General features: G+C 47.1%; 1 protein-coding gene across 2 annotated transcripts in view; it reads right to left on the bottom strand.

Moving 5' to 3' along the window:
* Nucleotides 1-1,095: 1,095 nt before the first annotated feature.
* LOC138504172 (uncharacterized) overlaps nt 1,096-16,654 on the bottom strand; it is a 70,070-nt gene continuing 54,511 nt past the window's right edge. For both annotated transcript variants that reach the window (XM_069624444.1, XM_069624445.1), the window contains one exon: nt 1,096-3,325. In XM_069624444.1, coding sequence (XP_069480545.1) covers nt 2,051-3,325 — 1,275 coding nt within the window. In that variant the 3' untranslated portion in view covers nt 1,096-2,050. The remainder of the gene's footprint in view (nt 3,326-16,654) is intronic.

Consider the following 16,654-nt stretch of genomic DNA (forward strand, 5'->3'; position numbering starts at 1 on the left):
GTTACAGTTTCCTCATCCAACATGGCGCCGGCTGCGCCAAGTGATGTTCTAGCTGTTCAGAATACAACATGCTCTGTCATGGCTGCTCTTCCGTCTGCATTGGTTCGGATTCCGGGAGTCTACAAGAGAGTTGTTACCACGGGCAATGGCGTATTGTTACTCCGTTAGCAAGACGCTCGTAAGTTTGTTAACAATTGAATCAATTTACCACAGGTCACTTTCTTTCTGCCTCATACCTTCTTCCTCAATATGTGTTTTCCACTTTTCTTTCATGCTTCATTTGACTACAGATCGGTTACCATAGCAAGCGCTAGATTCGAGGATTGTGTTCCGGCGTCTTCCCCAACAATGTCCCAGATTCTCTACCTTAAACATCGTGCCAGTTATGAGTAGGACAGAAATCCCCTTCATTCTTCATCAGGATAATTCTCACCGAGACTGCACGACAACTCTTGACTTCTATATACCCCTTCCTTATCCTTATCTCATATTGTTGTTCACTGCAGCGTGTGATTTCTGAGGCTTAACCCCCTCCAAAAATACACAGGAATTCACACAGCAATGCCAGTGTTAAGCAGCAAAGGAGACTAGCATCCCATCTGTGAAGAATATTACGACAACAAGAACAACACTCAACATAACCAACATGGTTTTCTTCCCCAGAGGGTTTCCCTGGGACCTTTGTTTTCCCTGTCAGCAATAACAGGGAGATAATGGTTTCAGGCCAACTCTTCACTATCTACTCACCATTGCTGCAGTTGATAAGGTTAGTCCTAAGAACATTGTATCTTTTTTTAATAACAGATGACATCGCCCTACAAAATATTTTTTCTTCACCATGGATCAGATGCAACAATTGGTAGCAGCAGTCAAGAATTTAACATTAGAGGTGCAAACCCTTAAACAAGAAAATGTATTATTGAGTGTGTTGCTCTCCAAATGCACGGACAGTAATTTATCACCAGTACAGCCGCAGAGCCAAAACATGTATTGCTCGCCAATAGTGCACAGACAGTAATTTATCACCAGCGCAGCCGCAGAGCCAATACTTTGAACGCAGGTAGACAACGCAATGACTTACAACCACACGCACGCTTAGAGAGTAAGTAGCACTTATACGGCTATTTATTCGTAGTTAGGCATATATACAATACAAGCATAAATCAGATAAATCATAGGAAATTAGCAGGAATACATCACCATGGGCGTAACTTGACGAAACCTCATCTTGCCAGAAGCGGCTGAAGACCCCGATAACAGCCAGGCCAAGAGCACAACAGCCCACAGGTATATCGGACCAGGGCGTCCCCCCTCCGACTGAGGTCTTTGTGCATGTCCCGTCTGACCGTTGAGGGTTTCCGCATATATGCCCTCCTCAACAAGGGGTGGCAACTTCTCGAACCTTCTGGCAAATGCGCTTGCGCATTGATGGGTGACCGTTGGTTGCCAGCTGGGTCAACCGACAGTAACCTCAAGGAGCAGAGCGCTTCCCTCTCCTAAGCGCCCCGGAAAACAATTCCATAACTCATCTCAAAACCTTGGCGCAAGCATCACAAACCAAAACAAACTTCGTTATCAGGTACCAGCCGACACCTGCGGATCTTAGCTTTCCCAGCACCGTGTCCTTGGCTGAGAAGGCCTGCATTCCAAACCCATCAGCGAATAACGTTGAAAACATGTTGTTTCGCAAAGCAAGTGCAGCTTTCCACTGAGGCATGGATAAATATCCATTATGGCTCTGAGTTCCCCCAGAATGCACTGCGCACCGGCGCCATGTTTTTTAGCTCGAACACCACAATCCACCCTTGGATATTTACCTTCCATAGCCCAGTGGCAAAGGAGGCGGTCTTTGAAACCGCCGAAATATTAAAACCAAGTTGGGAATACATTGAATACAACAACAACAAGCTATTATGATAGCTAATATAATACAAATGCAAGCAAAAGCATAACGCAGTGTACCTCCAATATCAGAAATCCATGAAAATAACCAATCCCACCAATTCCCAGTTTGCTCTTGGGACACTTGAGAAATGAGATCCCTCAAACCTCAAATATGACTTTCAATGGATCGTGAATGGTCACTTAGATTGAAACAACACATACCTTCAACTGCGTTACAGCCTAAATTATGCTTCAGCAATAAGTAATCGACAGCAGCTCTGTTTTGCAAAGTAGCTTTTCTAATAACTTTGCTGTCAAGGAGTAACTCTTCTAAAGCTTGAGAAGTATGATTGAGTCCTTTTACTACTAAACATGCCAATTTGATCAAAGACTTGTACCCCCCAGCAGATAAACCCCAAACTCCTACTAATGAAAGGGTTAATGCTAGAACTTCAGCTTCTGATAGCAAATGCACATGTGAATCACAATCGGGGGATAGACCCACAGATTCAAAAGTTGATCTTTTGTTTCGAGATATTGCTAGGTGTAAAGGAAACATCATTAGTCCTAATCGAGTTAAGGCACACGGACCTCCAGAAATGTTAGCTGGAATGTAAGTGTATGTGATGTTACCACATGAAAAGAGCCATCCTGTTGGAAGTTTCACATGATTTAGATGACTGGCAGCTATTACGGTATGATTGCAAGACATAGTATTATTCACACTGGTACATGTGCTTGGAACTCGTGAACACAATCGTTTCTCGAACACAGTTTGATTTTTCTGTTTGGTTAAATTTAGCTGTTGGCATTTGCCAATTTCTTTAGCATCGCAGGTCATAAAGTAGCACACATCGCCTTGAGTTATATTGTAGGTTATAATACGTGTCAAATTTCTCCATTTGCGATCCGTTTCCTTGCAAAACCTGCAGTACTCATAGACGGAAAAAGATTGTCTGATATCGGAATCTTGAACTAACGAGTCATTGTGTGTGACGCCAAAAATGTGCTTTAAAACCGGAACTGGCGTCGGCACTGCAACTAAACACGTAGTTAGTAAAGCTTCAGCATTGGGCACATCGGTTAAGCAAAAGTGTGTAATGTTGAGTACTTGTTGTGCCAGGTATTTCCACATATTCTCCGTTTGGGTAATCATCGGGGAATATTTTCGCCGTCCTAAAGATGCCTCTTGCATAGCTGGCATCGATGTTGTTTGGACTTGCACCTGACGTGTCCGTCGCCTTCCATGAATCCATGTTGTTGGTCTGGCTGGCTTTTTGGCATCGGTATCGAGTTGCTTTCGGACATCATTGCTCCTCATCATCGGTCTCCCATTGATCGTTGGCACAGATATGGCATTATTTATCCGGAGCATCATGCCGTTTGACTCTCCCAAATGGAGTCCATTTAGTCCCACAATCACACCAGCCAGACACAGGATCTACAAGGCAAACCCAGAAAAGAGATATCAGTGTTGAAAATCACTCCCTTAGGTAACATTTGTCTGCGGGCACATACTGCCATTTGTCTTTGCCAGGTTCCATTACTAAAACTATCTGGTCTTTGCCTGATGCAATAACATCTGCGGGCACGGGTGGACCACTTGGCCTTTCGACCCACACCTTTGCCCCCGGTATCATACTGTCTGAAGAGCCAAAACCACGATCCCCACGGGTAGTTAACACTGTGGGAGGCTCATGGACCACTTAACAGGAATGATAATTAACTGAGCCACTCTATCACCCTTATGAATCGGTAACACTTGGTCCCCACTATTCATCAAGATGACTTTGATCTCGCCTTGGTAATCAGCATCAATGACCCCTCCCAGCACTTGAACTCCCTTCAATGCTAGTCCAGATCTAGGAGCAATCCATCCCATATGCTCTGGAGGAATTTGTACCCCAATCCCTGTTTCAATCACAACAATCCCTCTCGGGTCTAATCTGATTTCTTCATGAGAATGCAAGTCTACCCCTGCTGACTCGGGAGTCGCCCGATAGGGAGCTAAAGAGCCCGGGGTAATCTCCCAGTACAATAGAGTCTCTCTAACTAGGTTAGGTTGAATCTGTAAAGCAGGAGTCATTAGTCGCAACAATGGAGTCTCATGATTGTTCACCGGTCTATTATTCAACACTTGCACCGCATCAAACACACGATCACGCCAACCTGCCAAACTGCCATCTCCAGACTTGCGTAGCTGTTCCTTCAACAACCCATTCATTCTTTCAATTAACCCTGACGCTTCCGGGTGATAGGGCACGTGGTAAAGCCACTCTATACTCTTCTCCTGACAATAGTCCTGAATTAATTTGCCTTTGAAGTGTGACCCGTTGTCACTTTGAATTTGCAAAGGCACTCCGTAATGCAACGTGATCTGATCTAGCAACTTAATGGTATTCAGTTGTGTGGCATGCATGCATGGCAAAACCATCATGTATCCAGAGTAAGTATCCACAATAGTGCATGCATACTGACAACCGTTGCTGATTGGCAGAGGACCGATAAAATCGATCTGCCAAATTTGACCTGGTAACTTTCCTCTTCGCAACGTGCCGTGAACAATCTGAGGGATAGGCCTATGCTGTTGGTGTTGGCACACCGGACATTGCAAAATAACTGTTTTCACTACCTCTAAAGGAATACTAATTCCTCGAGCTTGTGCCCACCTGATAGTAGCCTTTTCTCCAAGGTGCCCACATTTCTGGTGAGCCCACTTGGCCAAACCCTCCAAATCGTCTTCCTGAGCCTCCGCATCCACAGATGAAATCTTGGTGTGTTCATCTGCAACAGAATTAAACCAACGTTCCAATGAATCTGTCGCACAATGCGCATCCACATGATACACTGTGACTTCACTTTGTGATAGCATTTCTGCAATATCTTGCCACAATTCTTTTCCCCACAACTCTTTCGAATGAATCTTCCACCCATTCTTTTGCCAGGTTGGCAGCCACACCGCCAGCCCATTCGTCACTGACCATGAATCTGTGTACAAATGACATCGACCAGGGGTCTCTTGTTTCAATGCTTGGTAAACTGCGTAAAGCTCTGCAAACTGACTGCTCTTCCCTTTCCCTGACGTCGTCAAAATCTTTTTTGTCTTGGGATTATATGACACCGCTTTCCAGTATCGCTCTGTTCCCACATATCGGGCTGAGCCATCAGTAAACCAGGCATGCTCTGTCTGCTCTACGGTCAAATCGCCATATGGTACTCCCCATTTCACGGGAGACTCACGTTTCTCAGACACTTCTGGTGGTATGTAATCCGAGGGCGGTATGTTGGCTACTTGCTCGTGTAACTTTGCAACCCCACCCTTTCCTGATTTGGCTCTGTCTTGAATGTACCATTTCCATTTAATTATGCTGGCTTCCTGGGCATGTCCTATTCTGTGTGTTTTAGGAGAACTCAACACCCATTGCATAATCAGTATTTCTGGCCTCATCAATACATCATGGCCCACCGTCATTTGCTCAGTATCAACCAGGGCCCAGTAACATGCCAGCAACTGCTTTTCAAATGGAGTGTATGAGTTACCAGCATCGGGCAACTTACGACTCCAAAACCCCAATGGCACATGTTTCCTGTCCTGTTTCTGCCACACACTCCAATTAGCATAATTGTCTTGTACAGACACATTCAATTCCACTTCGCCTTCCTTCAATGGCCATAGATCGAGCACCTGCTGAACGGTGTCTTTTGCCAACTCAAATGCTTTCTGCTGCTCTTCCCCCCACTGAAACTCATATTTCTTTCGTGTCACTTTGTAAAGGGGGGCCAGTATCTGCCCTAAATGGGGAATGTGCTGTCTCCAGAACCCAAACAGCCCTATGAACTGTTGAGCTTGCTTTTTATTCATTGGCGTGGTAAACTAAGTATTTTCTGTCGGGCCTTCGGCACCATTTCTCGATGCCCATTATGCCACTGAATTCCTAGAAATGTCACTGTCTCAGCTGGGCCTTGAATTTTGTTCGGGTTAATCTCCCACCCTTCCTTCTTCAATCCTTCCATAATGACTTCTAACTGGTTTTGCACACTGCACTCATCCTTGCCCTGAATCAAAATATCATCAATGTAGTGAGAGATTTGTATGTCCGGTTTACACGGTATCTTGTCTAAGTGCTCTGCCACCAGCCGGTGACAGATAGTCGGGCTATGTATGTACCCCATAGGTAACCTTGTGAAGGTGTACTGACGCCCGCTCCAAGAAAATGCAAACTGCTCTTGACACTCTTCAGCAATTGGCACAGAGAAAAATGCATTGGCTAAATCTATCACTGCATACCAAGTCCCCTCAAACTTTTGGACATTTTCAATCAAGGTAATGGCATCTGGGACTGCGGGCACCAAGGGAGGAGTGTGTTTATTCAACTCGCGGTAATCCACCGTCATCCTCCAAGACCCATCCCCTTTTTGGACGGGCCAGAGGGGGTTATTCCAGGCGGTAGTGATAGGTCGTAACACCCCCGCCTCTACATACTCTTTGATGGTGTCTGAAATTTCCTTTTGCCCCCCAGGAATGCGGTATTGCTTCATTGCTACCCGCTTGGTCGCCACAGGCACATGTACTGGGGGCATCTTCAATTTGCCTACTGTAATGGGTGTACAAATTAATGCACTCACCCCAAACTGGTATGTTTTACCTCCAAGTCCTAAAGTCAACCCTTCCAGAATGTCAAAGCCAATTATGTACTCAGGTATCGGGACAATCAACACTTGGTATTTCTGCCTAGCCAAACTGCCTATTTTCATTTCCACTTCAGTTTGTACTGCGGGGGTCTCCTTCCCCCCTAGACCTGTAATAGTAAAGTGTCTGCCTTTGAATCGTGTCGGATTCCCGTGAATCAGAGAGGCCTCCGCCCCGGTGTCTATCAATGCTCGCACCCCTTGCGTATTTCCTGGTCCCCAAAAAATCTTGACATTAACATGGGGCCGCCTATCCACCTTTATGCGAGCAGACACTGCCAGAGCTTGGCCATAGCCCTAGTCAAATTTTGAATGAGTGTAACCTGACTCTGCCTTTAGCATTGCACTCACCACCTTCCTCAAATCAGCATATGTCGGTTGGTACGGGGAAGGTGTCCCCATAGACCCCTCCTCCTGTTCTTCCTCAGGAGGGGCAGAAGGGGTGGTGTCCCCCTCTGGTTTAGTCACTACCTGTTTCTTAACCTGTTTGTACCGCTCCTTGGCTGCAAGCCCTCTCTTTCTGTATAGTTCGTACATGACCCTGGTTTCAATGCCATCAATTTCTTCCCGTGGCACACCATCTTTTAACAGGGCCAAAAACATGTCTTTTCTGGACACTCGGGAGTCTCTGCTATCTTGCCTCCTGCCTTCAGTTCTTCTCTCGCTACGCCCCTCTCTCTCCTGTGGCCTGTTGTCACTCTTATCCCACTCCCCTAAATCTGCCAGTTGCCGAATGGCATCCACTACTTCATCTGTGGGTTTGCCCGTCATACCTACGAGCAAAGTCATAATGACACTTTTGTATGCGGGCGGTGCAGTTCTGATCACCATGTTTCTAGTTGAAACTGAGAGCGACACGGCCCCCATGTGTCCTGGAGCATCTATATGAATTGCCTCTTTCATAGCATGCTCTCTAACCTTTTGAATCGCCTCTTTCAAAGTATACCACTTTGTATCCTCACTAGGCCAATCTGTGGTAATGGGGTACTTGCGGTTACATGCTTGGGCTGCTAAATTCAACAAAGACATTTGTGGAGGCTGGCCATTCTCATCAGGGGGCGGCCCTGCCCTTAGGATCTCCTGTACACTAGTGTCACTGGACAAAGGCAAAAAGCGCGGCGAGTCTGCAGCATCTACGAACAACCCTGCAGCTCCCCCGTCTAGCATTCTCACCATCCATGTCAATAAAGGTTCCCCTGACTTTTGCCTAAAACGAGTAATGATCTCTCCAACCTCCTGCTGAGTGTAATCTTCCAGCGTGGTTAAATCTACAACACCGCCTCCAGGGTCCTGCGGGTGGGGCCCAGCATGGCGTCTTCTGAACGGCTTTGCTGCCACTGCCTTTTGATTAATTTCTGCTTTGGAATCTGACTCATTTGCCGAGCTACTCTCTGGGCTTGTTGAGTCAAAGATGTCTCCATCCCATTTATCGGGATCCCAATTTACATCTGCAGTAGCGATTACCGCTGCCACTTTTCTTTGGTTGACCCCTCCCCGTCTTTTCCTATACTTATATCGGGCTACTCTGACTGCTGCCCTTTCAGCCACAGCCTGATATTTGTCAGCTTTGTCTTTGAAAAGTTTCATCTGAATTTGCTGCATTAATGCAATCTGTTTCTCAGCAGCTAACTCTTTTTCCAATCGCAAAATATTATCCTTCATTTCCACATTTTTCTGATGCATCTTTCGGTAGGCATGCAGGAGAACCCAACCCCGCCTGCCTAGCGCGGCACATTCCTTTCCCCTCTCTACTGAAATCTGTTGTAAACAAGACATTACTTCTGACGGATCAGCGTCTCCCACCTCACCATCCCATGTTTCACACAGCCCTGCCCCGCATGCCCATAACTGAGCCAACTTATCATATGGGCTTTTCGCCCACCCTGGAATCATTACATCGGGACATTCACTGCCAGCGAGAACTCCCTTTTTCTTGAACAAACTATTCATCACTGCAGTAATGTACAAAGCCTCTGTATATATATATAAATATTTCTTTCCACACCGCAGTCACTTGCGCAGACACGCACACACACACAGAACAGATTAACACCGTCCAGCACTCTCTGCCAAATGAAAACAACCTTTCGCTCGCAATGTAAGCAAAACCTATCTGCATTCAACCGGATTCTTTAATGGTTGGACCAATTCATCACAAACCATCCCATCCTCGTCGCCAAAGATGTATTGCTCTCCAAATGCACGGACAGTAATTTATCACCAGTACAGCCGCAGAGCCAAAACATGTATTGCTCGCCAATAGTGCACGGACAGTAATTTATCACCAGCGCAGCCGCAGAGCCAATACTTTGAACGCAGGTAGACAACGCAATGACTTACAACCACACGCACGCTTAGAGAGTAAGTAGCACTTATACGGCTATTTATTCGTAGTTAGGCATATATACAATACAAGCATAAATCAGATAAATCATAGGAAATTAGCAGGAATACATCACCATGGGCGTAACTTGACGAAACCTCATCTTGCCAGAAGCGGCTGAAGACCCCGATAACAGCCAGGCCAAGAGCACAACAGCCCACAGGTATATCGGACCAGGGCGTCCCCCCTCCGACTGAGGTCTTTGTGCATGTCCCGTCTGACCGTTGAGGGTTTCCGCATATATGCCCTCCTCAACAAGGGGTGGCAACTTCTCGAACCTTCTGGCAAATGCGCTTGCGCATTGATGGGTGACCGTTGGTTGCCAGCTGGGTCAACCGACAGTAACCTCAAGGAGCAGAGCGCTTCCCTCTCCTAAGCGCCCCGGAAAACAATTCCATAACTCATCTCAAAACCTTGGCGCAAGCATCACAAACCAAAACAAACTTCGTTATCAGGTACCAGCCGGCACCTGCGGATCTTAGCTTTCCCAGCGCCGTGTCCTTGGCTGAGAAGGCCTGCATTCCAAACCCATCAGCGAATAATGTTGAAAACATGTTGTTTCGCAAAGCAAGTGCAGCTTTCCACTGAGGCATGGATAAATATCCATTATGGCTCTGAGTTCCCCCAGAATGCACTGCGCACCGGCGCCATGTTTTTTAGCTCGAACACCACATTGAGACAGTAAATTGTGCGCACTCTGGGGGTGGGTGTGTTGCCTCCAGGTCCCTTACCTGAGCATAAATATGATGGAAACCCCCCTAAATTAATGGAATTTTTGGATCAATGTACAGTCCAATTCACTTTCAAGGCAGCTTATTTTCCATTCGATAGGGACAAGGTAGGGCATCTGATTTCACATTTGATGGAAGCAGCCTTAGCTTGGACCACTCCCATAGTAACCACCAACAATCTGATTCCGGATTTCTATACAGTTTTTACAAACAGTCTCTGTGCCATGTGTGGGCGTCATTAGATAACCATATCGACACAAGGACAGGTATTAGACTTTAAACAGGGATCTATGGATCTGTTAACATATATAATACAATTTAAACGATGGCAGCAGACACCATTTGGCCAGATGATGCCTTGATAAAGATGTTCAGAAGAGGTCTTTCGGAAGACCTTAAAGATGAAATTTCTCGAGTGTCCCGATGTGCAAACTTAGCCAAGATGATCACTCTTACCATGCAGATGGATTACCATTTTCAGGAATGTCGTTTAGAGTGCAAGAAAGGTAGAACGGTTTGACAAATGACCGAAGCATCTCGTACACCTATACAATTAGACCGAGAAGAAAGCATGCAATTGGGAGTAAGCAGGGGTCCTCTATATACTGAGGAGCGAGACAGATGTAGATCATTCAAATTATGTATGTATTGTGGTTCTAAGTCACATCTGGTTAGGGAATGTGGAACCGCCTAGATGTCTGGGAAATGCAAACTTCCAGTCGTAGAGGGAACCATGATTCGGGAAGGACACTTAGGTTCCCCTATTCAGAGAGATGGCTCTCAGTCTAGGGATTCCTTTCAGCATTCCATGGTTGTAATTAGAGTGATGTCGACATTTTCGGATACCCAAATCCAAAACATCCCCGCCTTGATAGATTGTGGGGCGGCAGGTCTGTTTATTGATGACCAATGGGTAAGAAAGCAAGGGATCCCACTGATATTCAAAGAAATTAAAATCCCTGTCGATGGGACACGATTAATTTCAGGACCTCTCCGTGAACAAACCATGCCTCTGTCCATGCACATATCCTCCCATCAGGAAGAAATATCTTAACATCGTCAAAGCCGCTCACTATCCAGTAATATTGGGATTACCCTTGTTACAATGTCATAATCCCTATGTTAACTGGAAGGCAATTTTTGGGTTCAGAATATTGTGTTTCACATTGCCTAAATGAGGGTTTGGTAGGAATTTGTTCTTCTTCCTCAGGATCCCACAAGACTGCAGCAGCCATGATAGACAACATCCAGTCTACTCCTGAGCAGTATCAGTCTTATCAGGATTTCTTTTGGACTCCCAGTTGAAAGAACCTCCACTGCATCGTCGAGAGACGATTGTGTTATCAATCTTATCCCTGATGAAACAGTGCCTTTTGGCCGTATATATATCTTGTCAGAAAAAGAAAAACAAGTATTGAAAGAATATCTACACACTCATTTAAAGAATGGTTTGATAATGGAGTCTCAATCTCCAGCTGGGGCTTCATTGTTCTTCATTCCTAAGAAGAACACGGAAGAGTTACGTCCATGTATCGATTTCAGGGGATTGAACAAGATCACAGTTCCAGATCGTATCCTATGCCTTTCATTTCCGATATTCTAGAAGCTGTCAAAGGGGCTTCTGTTTAAACAAAACTTGATCTTCGGGGTGCTTACCAGCTCATCCAAGTTCAAGCTGGAGATGAATGGAAGAAGGCATTCAGAACCCCTTTTGGTCACTATTAGTACAGGGTAATGCCGTTTGGTCTCTCGAATGCTCCAGCTATTTTCCAACAGTTACATTCCGTCATTGTGCATCTTGCCAATATATTGGTGTATTCCATAATCACACAGACCATACTCATCACGTCCAAACCGTTTTATAGCGTCTTCAAGACAACCATTTCTTTTGTAAGCTGAAGAAGTGTGAATTCCATCAGTCAGAAGTCACTTATTTGGGTTATGGTCTAACAGCCAAGGGCACTGCCATGGATCCCAGCAAAGTGGCTGCTATCTTGGAATGGCTATCTCTCAAGACGGTCAAGGAAATTCAATGATTCATAGGCTTCACTAACTTTTATAGGACATTAATTTTCAACTTCTCTCTGACAATATTGCCATTGACGGCCTTACTCAAAAACTGACGTGGGAACCTGCTTCATCGGTGCATACACCTTACAATGTGCATCTTTTTTTATTACCTACATCCGAGTAAGCCAGGTTTGTCTCCTCTGGGGAGGTGGCATACTGTCATGTCTCGCTTTAAGGAGCAATCCTTGTGGCATAGATGGTGACGAATCCACAACATTAGTTTCCTCATCCGACATGGCGCTGGCTGATGGTCTAGCATGTTCGGAGTACAACGTGCTCTGTCATCGCTGCTCCACCATCTACATTGGCTTGGATTCCGGGAAGTCTTCTAAAGAGCCGGAACCATGGACAACGGCACGTTGCTACTCTATTAGCAAGACACAATTAAGTTTATCTATTCTATTCAATCTATGTACCTTGGGTCTCTTTCTTTCCATCTCATATCTTCTTCCTCCATCTATGTATTGTCCACTTTTCTATCACGCCTCATTTGACTACAGATCGGTTACCATAGCCACCGCCATAATCGAGGATTGTGTTCCGGCGTCTTACCCGACGGCGTCCTAGAGCCTTTGCCTTAAACATTGTGCCAGTTACGGGTACCACTGATATCCCTTTCATTCTGCACCAGGATAACTCACACTGAGACTGCATGACAACTCTCCCTTTCTATATTCCCCTTCCTTTTTCTTATCTCAGATATTTGTTCACTGTAGTACGTGATTTCTGAGGCTTACCCCCTCCGAAGATGCACAGGAATCCAACTGCATCCCATCTGTGCAGAATAATATGACAACAAGAACATTTAACCGAACCATCAGGATTTTATTACCCAAGGGTTTTCCTGGGACTTTTGTATTCCCTGTCAGCAATACCAGGGAGATAAAGGTTTCAGGGCAACTCTTCTCTGTCTACTCACCATTGCTGCAGCTGATGAGGTTATTCCTAAAAACATTGTGCTTTGGTTTAATAACACATGACCTCCTTTATTTTGCTCAAAAGATCTGTCATCATTAAATGTTTAAACATTCACATAAACATTTTGCTCCCTGCTTGGGGGCTAGAAGCACGAGCGGGACACCATCGGTTGATGTCCAGGTTAAAAATAATGCATAAAAAAAAAATCAGAAATGACGTTTCTATGCACGCTCCAGATGGGGAGCAGGTGCAAGTGGATCTAGGTCACCTGGCATAAGCCCCCCCCCACCCGGTGCCTTCCTGGTTGCCGCTCTTTTTCCCCTACTTAAGCAGCCCCCCAGCCTCTTTTCCTTTGTATATAGGGAGCAGGTACAAGTGGATCTAGGTCACCTAGAATAAGCTGCGCTGACCGGGTGCCTTCCTGGATGCCGCTCTTTTTCCCTACTTTTCCTTTGCAGGTGGGGAGCAGGTGCAAGTGGTTCTAAGTCACCTGGCCTAAGACCCACCCACCTGGTGCCTTCCTGGTTGCCGCTCTTTTCCCCACTTAGCAAGCCCCGCCCACCTGGTGCCTTCCTGGTTGCCGCTCTTTTATCCTACTTAAGCAGCCCTCCAGCCTCTTTTCCTTTGCAGGTGGGAAGCAGGAGCAAGTGGATCTAGGTCCCCTGGCCTAATCCCCGCCCACCTGGTGCCGTCCTGGTTGCCACTCTTTTTCCCCACTTAAGCAGCCCTCCAGCCTCTTTTCCTTTGCAGATGGGGAGCATGTGCAAGTGGATATAGGTCAGCTGGCCTAAGCCCCGTCCACCTGGTGCCTTCCTGGTTGCAGCTCTTTCGCCCTACTTAAGCAGCCCTCCAGCCTCTTTTTCTTTGCAGATGGGGAACAGGTGCAAGTGGATCTAGGTCACCTGGCCTAAACCCTGCCCACCTGCTGCCTTTCTGGTTGCCGTTCTTTTTCCCTACATAAGCATCCCTCCAGACTCTTTTCCTTTGCAGCTGGGGAGCAGGTGCAAGTGGATCTAGGTCACCTGGCATAACCACCACCCACTTTCTTAGCCCTGCCTCCTCCTTTCTGCTCTTAACTCTTCGATCAAGGGTGTCTCGCGACTGGGCATCCGAAGCAAAGGCCAGACGAAGAAAAAGGCAATTCCTGTTTGAACCTGTTCAGACCAGGAGGACACAGGGCCTGAACCCCTGCTCAGACGGCACATCAGCGTGCACCAACATGTGTTTACTCCCTCTGTCCTCACAAGTCACCCCCACCATCATCAGGCAACACCAACGTCAACTTCTCCGGTGCTGGGGTGAGGACAGGTGCTCCGTGGCACAGTAAGTTGTTAATCTGTAAAGGTTTTATTCTCGCACTGCAGGGTGTGTGTGCCCACTCCCCCTTCCCTTTGTCCTGGCTGCTTCCTTGTTTGTTGGCCTCCGCCCTTCCCTCCATCCCACCACGCTCCCATTGGTTGGCAGGCTCTTTAAATCAGCCACCCAAGTCACCCCCTGTCGTGGAAGGCCCCTCAGCCAAGTACCAGAGTCTAAGGACAGCTCCAGGGGTGTCTGCCGGTGTCTGCCGTGGTAGTATGTTGCCTGCAGCCATCGACCTGCTGCGACTTATCAGGTAAGTGGAATCTGGGTGTGTTGTATTGTACTGTGCTAAAAGAAATAGCCTTTTTTACCCCTCTTGGGAAAGTCGAATCTGTGTGTGTTGTATTCTGCTGTGCTAAAAAGCCTAGCCAACAACTTAGCCACGTGCGCTCCCTCACATCGTAGGTCCCCGCATCCTGTTCTGTTCCCCCCTACTGCATTCTCTTCCTTTCTCTTGCATCTCAGCCCTTCTCTCTTCGATCCATTGTGTACTATTCTGACACTATCTCGTGCTCCACTGTTTTTCTGGAATTACTTTGCACTGCCTGCATTCTTCTTCTAGGTTCCTGTTGTGTTCTGTGCCTTGTTGACTGTATTGTTGATTGTATTGACTTGGTGTTCACTCTCTGCGGTTCTTGATATTGTGTTGCTATCCACAGTTTGTGGCATTACATTGCAATGGCCAGCATTCTACAATTCTAGGTTCCCTGCTGACCTCTGTGTTTTGCTTTTGGTCTTGTATTGCATCTGCTTTCTTTACTTCCAGGATCCCTGTTGTGATTTGTGCTTTGCCTGGTTCTGTACTACATCTGCATTCTCTACTTCTAGGTTCCCAGTTGTGCTATGTTCTTTCTGATGGTTCTGTACTGTATCTGATTTGTAGGTCGTTGTTCTTGTTCTTTGTTGTGCCCCCCTCCCTTTTGTGTCCCGCCAGGGCCTCCCTCCAGTCTGCTCCCCCTGTGTCAACTCCCCTACCTCATCCCATGCCTGGGCTCCCCTCTACCTACCCCCTTCTATCCTCCCTGCCCCTCTGTGGTGCTCTCTGTCTCACCTATATTTTCTACCTACTTTTCTACCAACTATCCTATGCCTCTCACTAAGACTGGCAGAAAGAAGTTTAAAAGAGACATACTGGCTTCCAACCCAGGCCTCTCTATCGCTGATACCTAGACCAGTGCTTCCTCCAGACAGACCCTTACCGACATACTCTTTGTCATTCCCTCTCCAGGCCTATTTACCCCCCATATGGTCTCGGTTCTCTCTTTTTTCCTCTTCTTCCATTAATGGTGGCACCAAGTGGTAGGCCCTCCTGGCCCCCTTCCACTCTAAACCATCATTAATGTCTTCTTAAAAGGCGCTGTCTTGGTCCAGGGCCCGCAGGCCAATCTCCTCCTCTTTGATAGACACTTCCCATGTCTTATCAACTTCCTTTCCTCTCCTGCTATCTCTTCTTACCCCTCTCTGGCTCCTCTACCACCTCCTTCCTCTGCCACCTCTTCTGCACCCCCTGATGCTTCTCAGGCCACCCTGTTGCCTCCCTCCTCTGCCACCCCTCTGGTGCTTTCTTCTCCCTCACTGACTACCCTGCCTTCTCTTCCTTCCTCCCCCTCCCTAGCAGTCCTTCAAATGTGGCAACCTGCTCCACCTCACAACTCTCGTTCAGCTGTCAACCACTCCTCTGACATCTGCCATCTCCTGGAAGAGCTTGATTTGGATGTACTTGGTCTCACAGAGACTTGGTTCACTGCCAGCTCTGTCCCGAGTTTTGACACTCTCCCTCCCAATCCTCTCTGAACCCAGAACCATCCGTCACAGCGGGGGTGTAAACTTGATTTCCCAGAGTGGATCCCTGCTTCTATCATTCCAATGCATCTCTACTCCTCCTTTGAATCCCTGGTCTGCAGGCTCTCCATCTCGCCTGGCCTCTCTCTCACTGTGGGCACTATCTACAGGCCACCTGACCAGGATGCCCTCTTGCTCTCTCCTCCTCGCTCATTGCCTCTACCTCCCAAATTCTCCTCCTGGGAGACTTGAACTCTTTCGCAAACTCTGCGATATTTATTTTTTTTTTTTTTATTCTCTCCCTCCCTCCCTCCCTCCCTCCCTCCCTCCCTCCCTCCCTCCCTCCCTTCCTTCCTTCCTTCCTTCCTTCCTTCCTTCCTTCCTTCCTTCCTTCCTTCCTTCCTTCCTTCCTTCCTTCCTTCCTTCCTTCCTTCCTTCCTTCCTTCCTTCCTTCCTTCCTTCCTTCCTTCCTTCCTTCCTTCCTTCCTTCCTTCCTTCCTTCCTTCCTTCCTTCCTTCCTTCCTTCCTTCCTTCCTTCCTTCCTTCCTTCCTTCCTTCCTTCCTTCCTTCCTTCCTTCCTTCCTTCCTTCCTTCCTCCCTCCCTCCCTCCCTCCCTCCCTCCCTCCCTCCCTCCCTTCCTTCCTTCCTTCCTTCCTTCCTTCCTCCCTCCCTCCCTCCCTCCCTCCCTCCCTCCCTCCCTCCCTCCCTCCCTCCCTCCCTCCCTCACTCTGCAGGGCACATCCTGGATGTTCTGATCTCCTCAGACCTCCCCTTCTCTAACCCTCTCACCACTCTTCTCAATTGTAGTGATCACTTTCTCCTTTCTTCCCACCTCTCC

The sequence above is a fragment of the Ambystoma mexicanum genome, chromosome 11, assembly GCF_040938575.1.
Source record: "Ambystoma mexicanum isolate Mex_15411 chromosome 11, UKY_AmexF1_1, whole genome shotgun sequence".
Lineage (NCBI taxonomy): Eukaryota > Metazoa > Chordata > Amphibia > Caudata > Ambystomatidae > Ambystoma > Ambystoma mexicanum.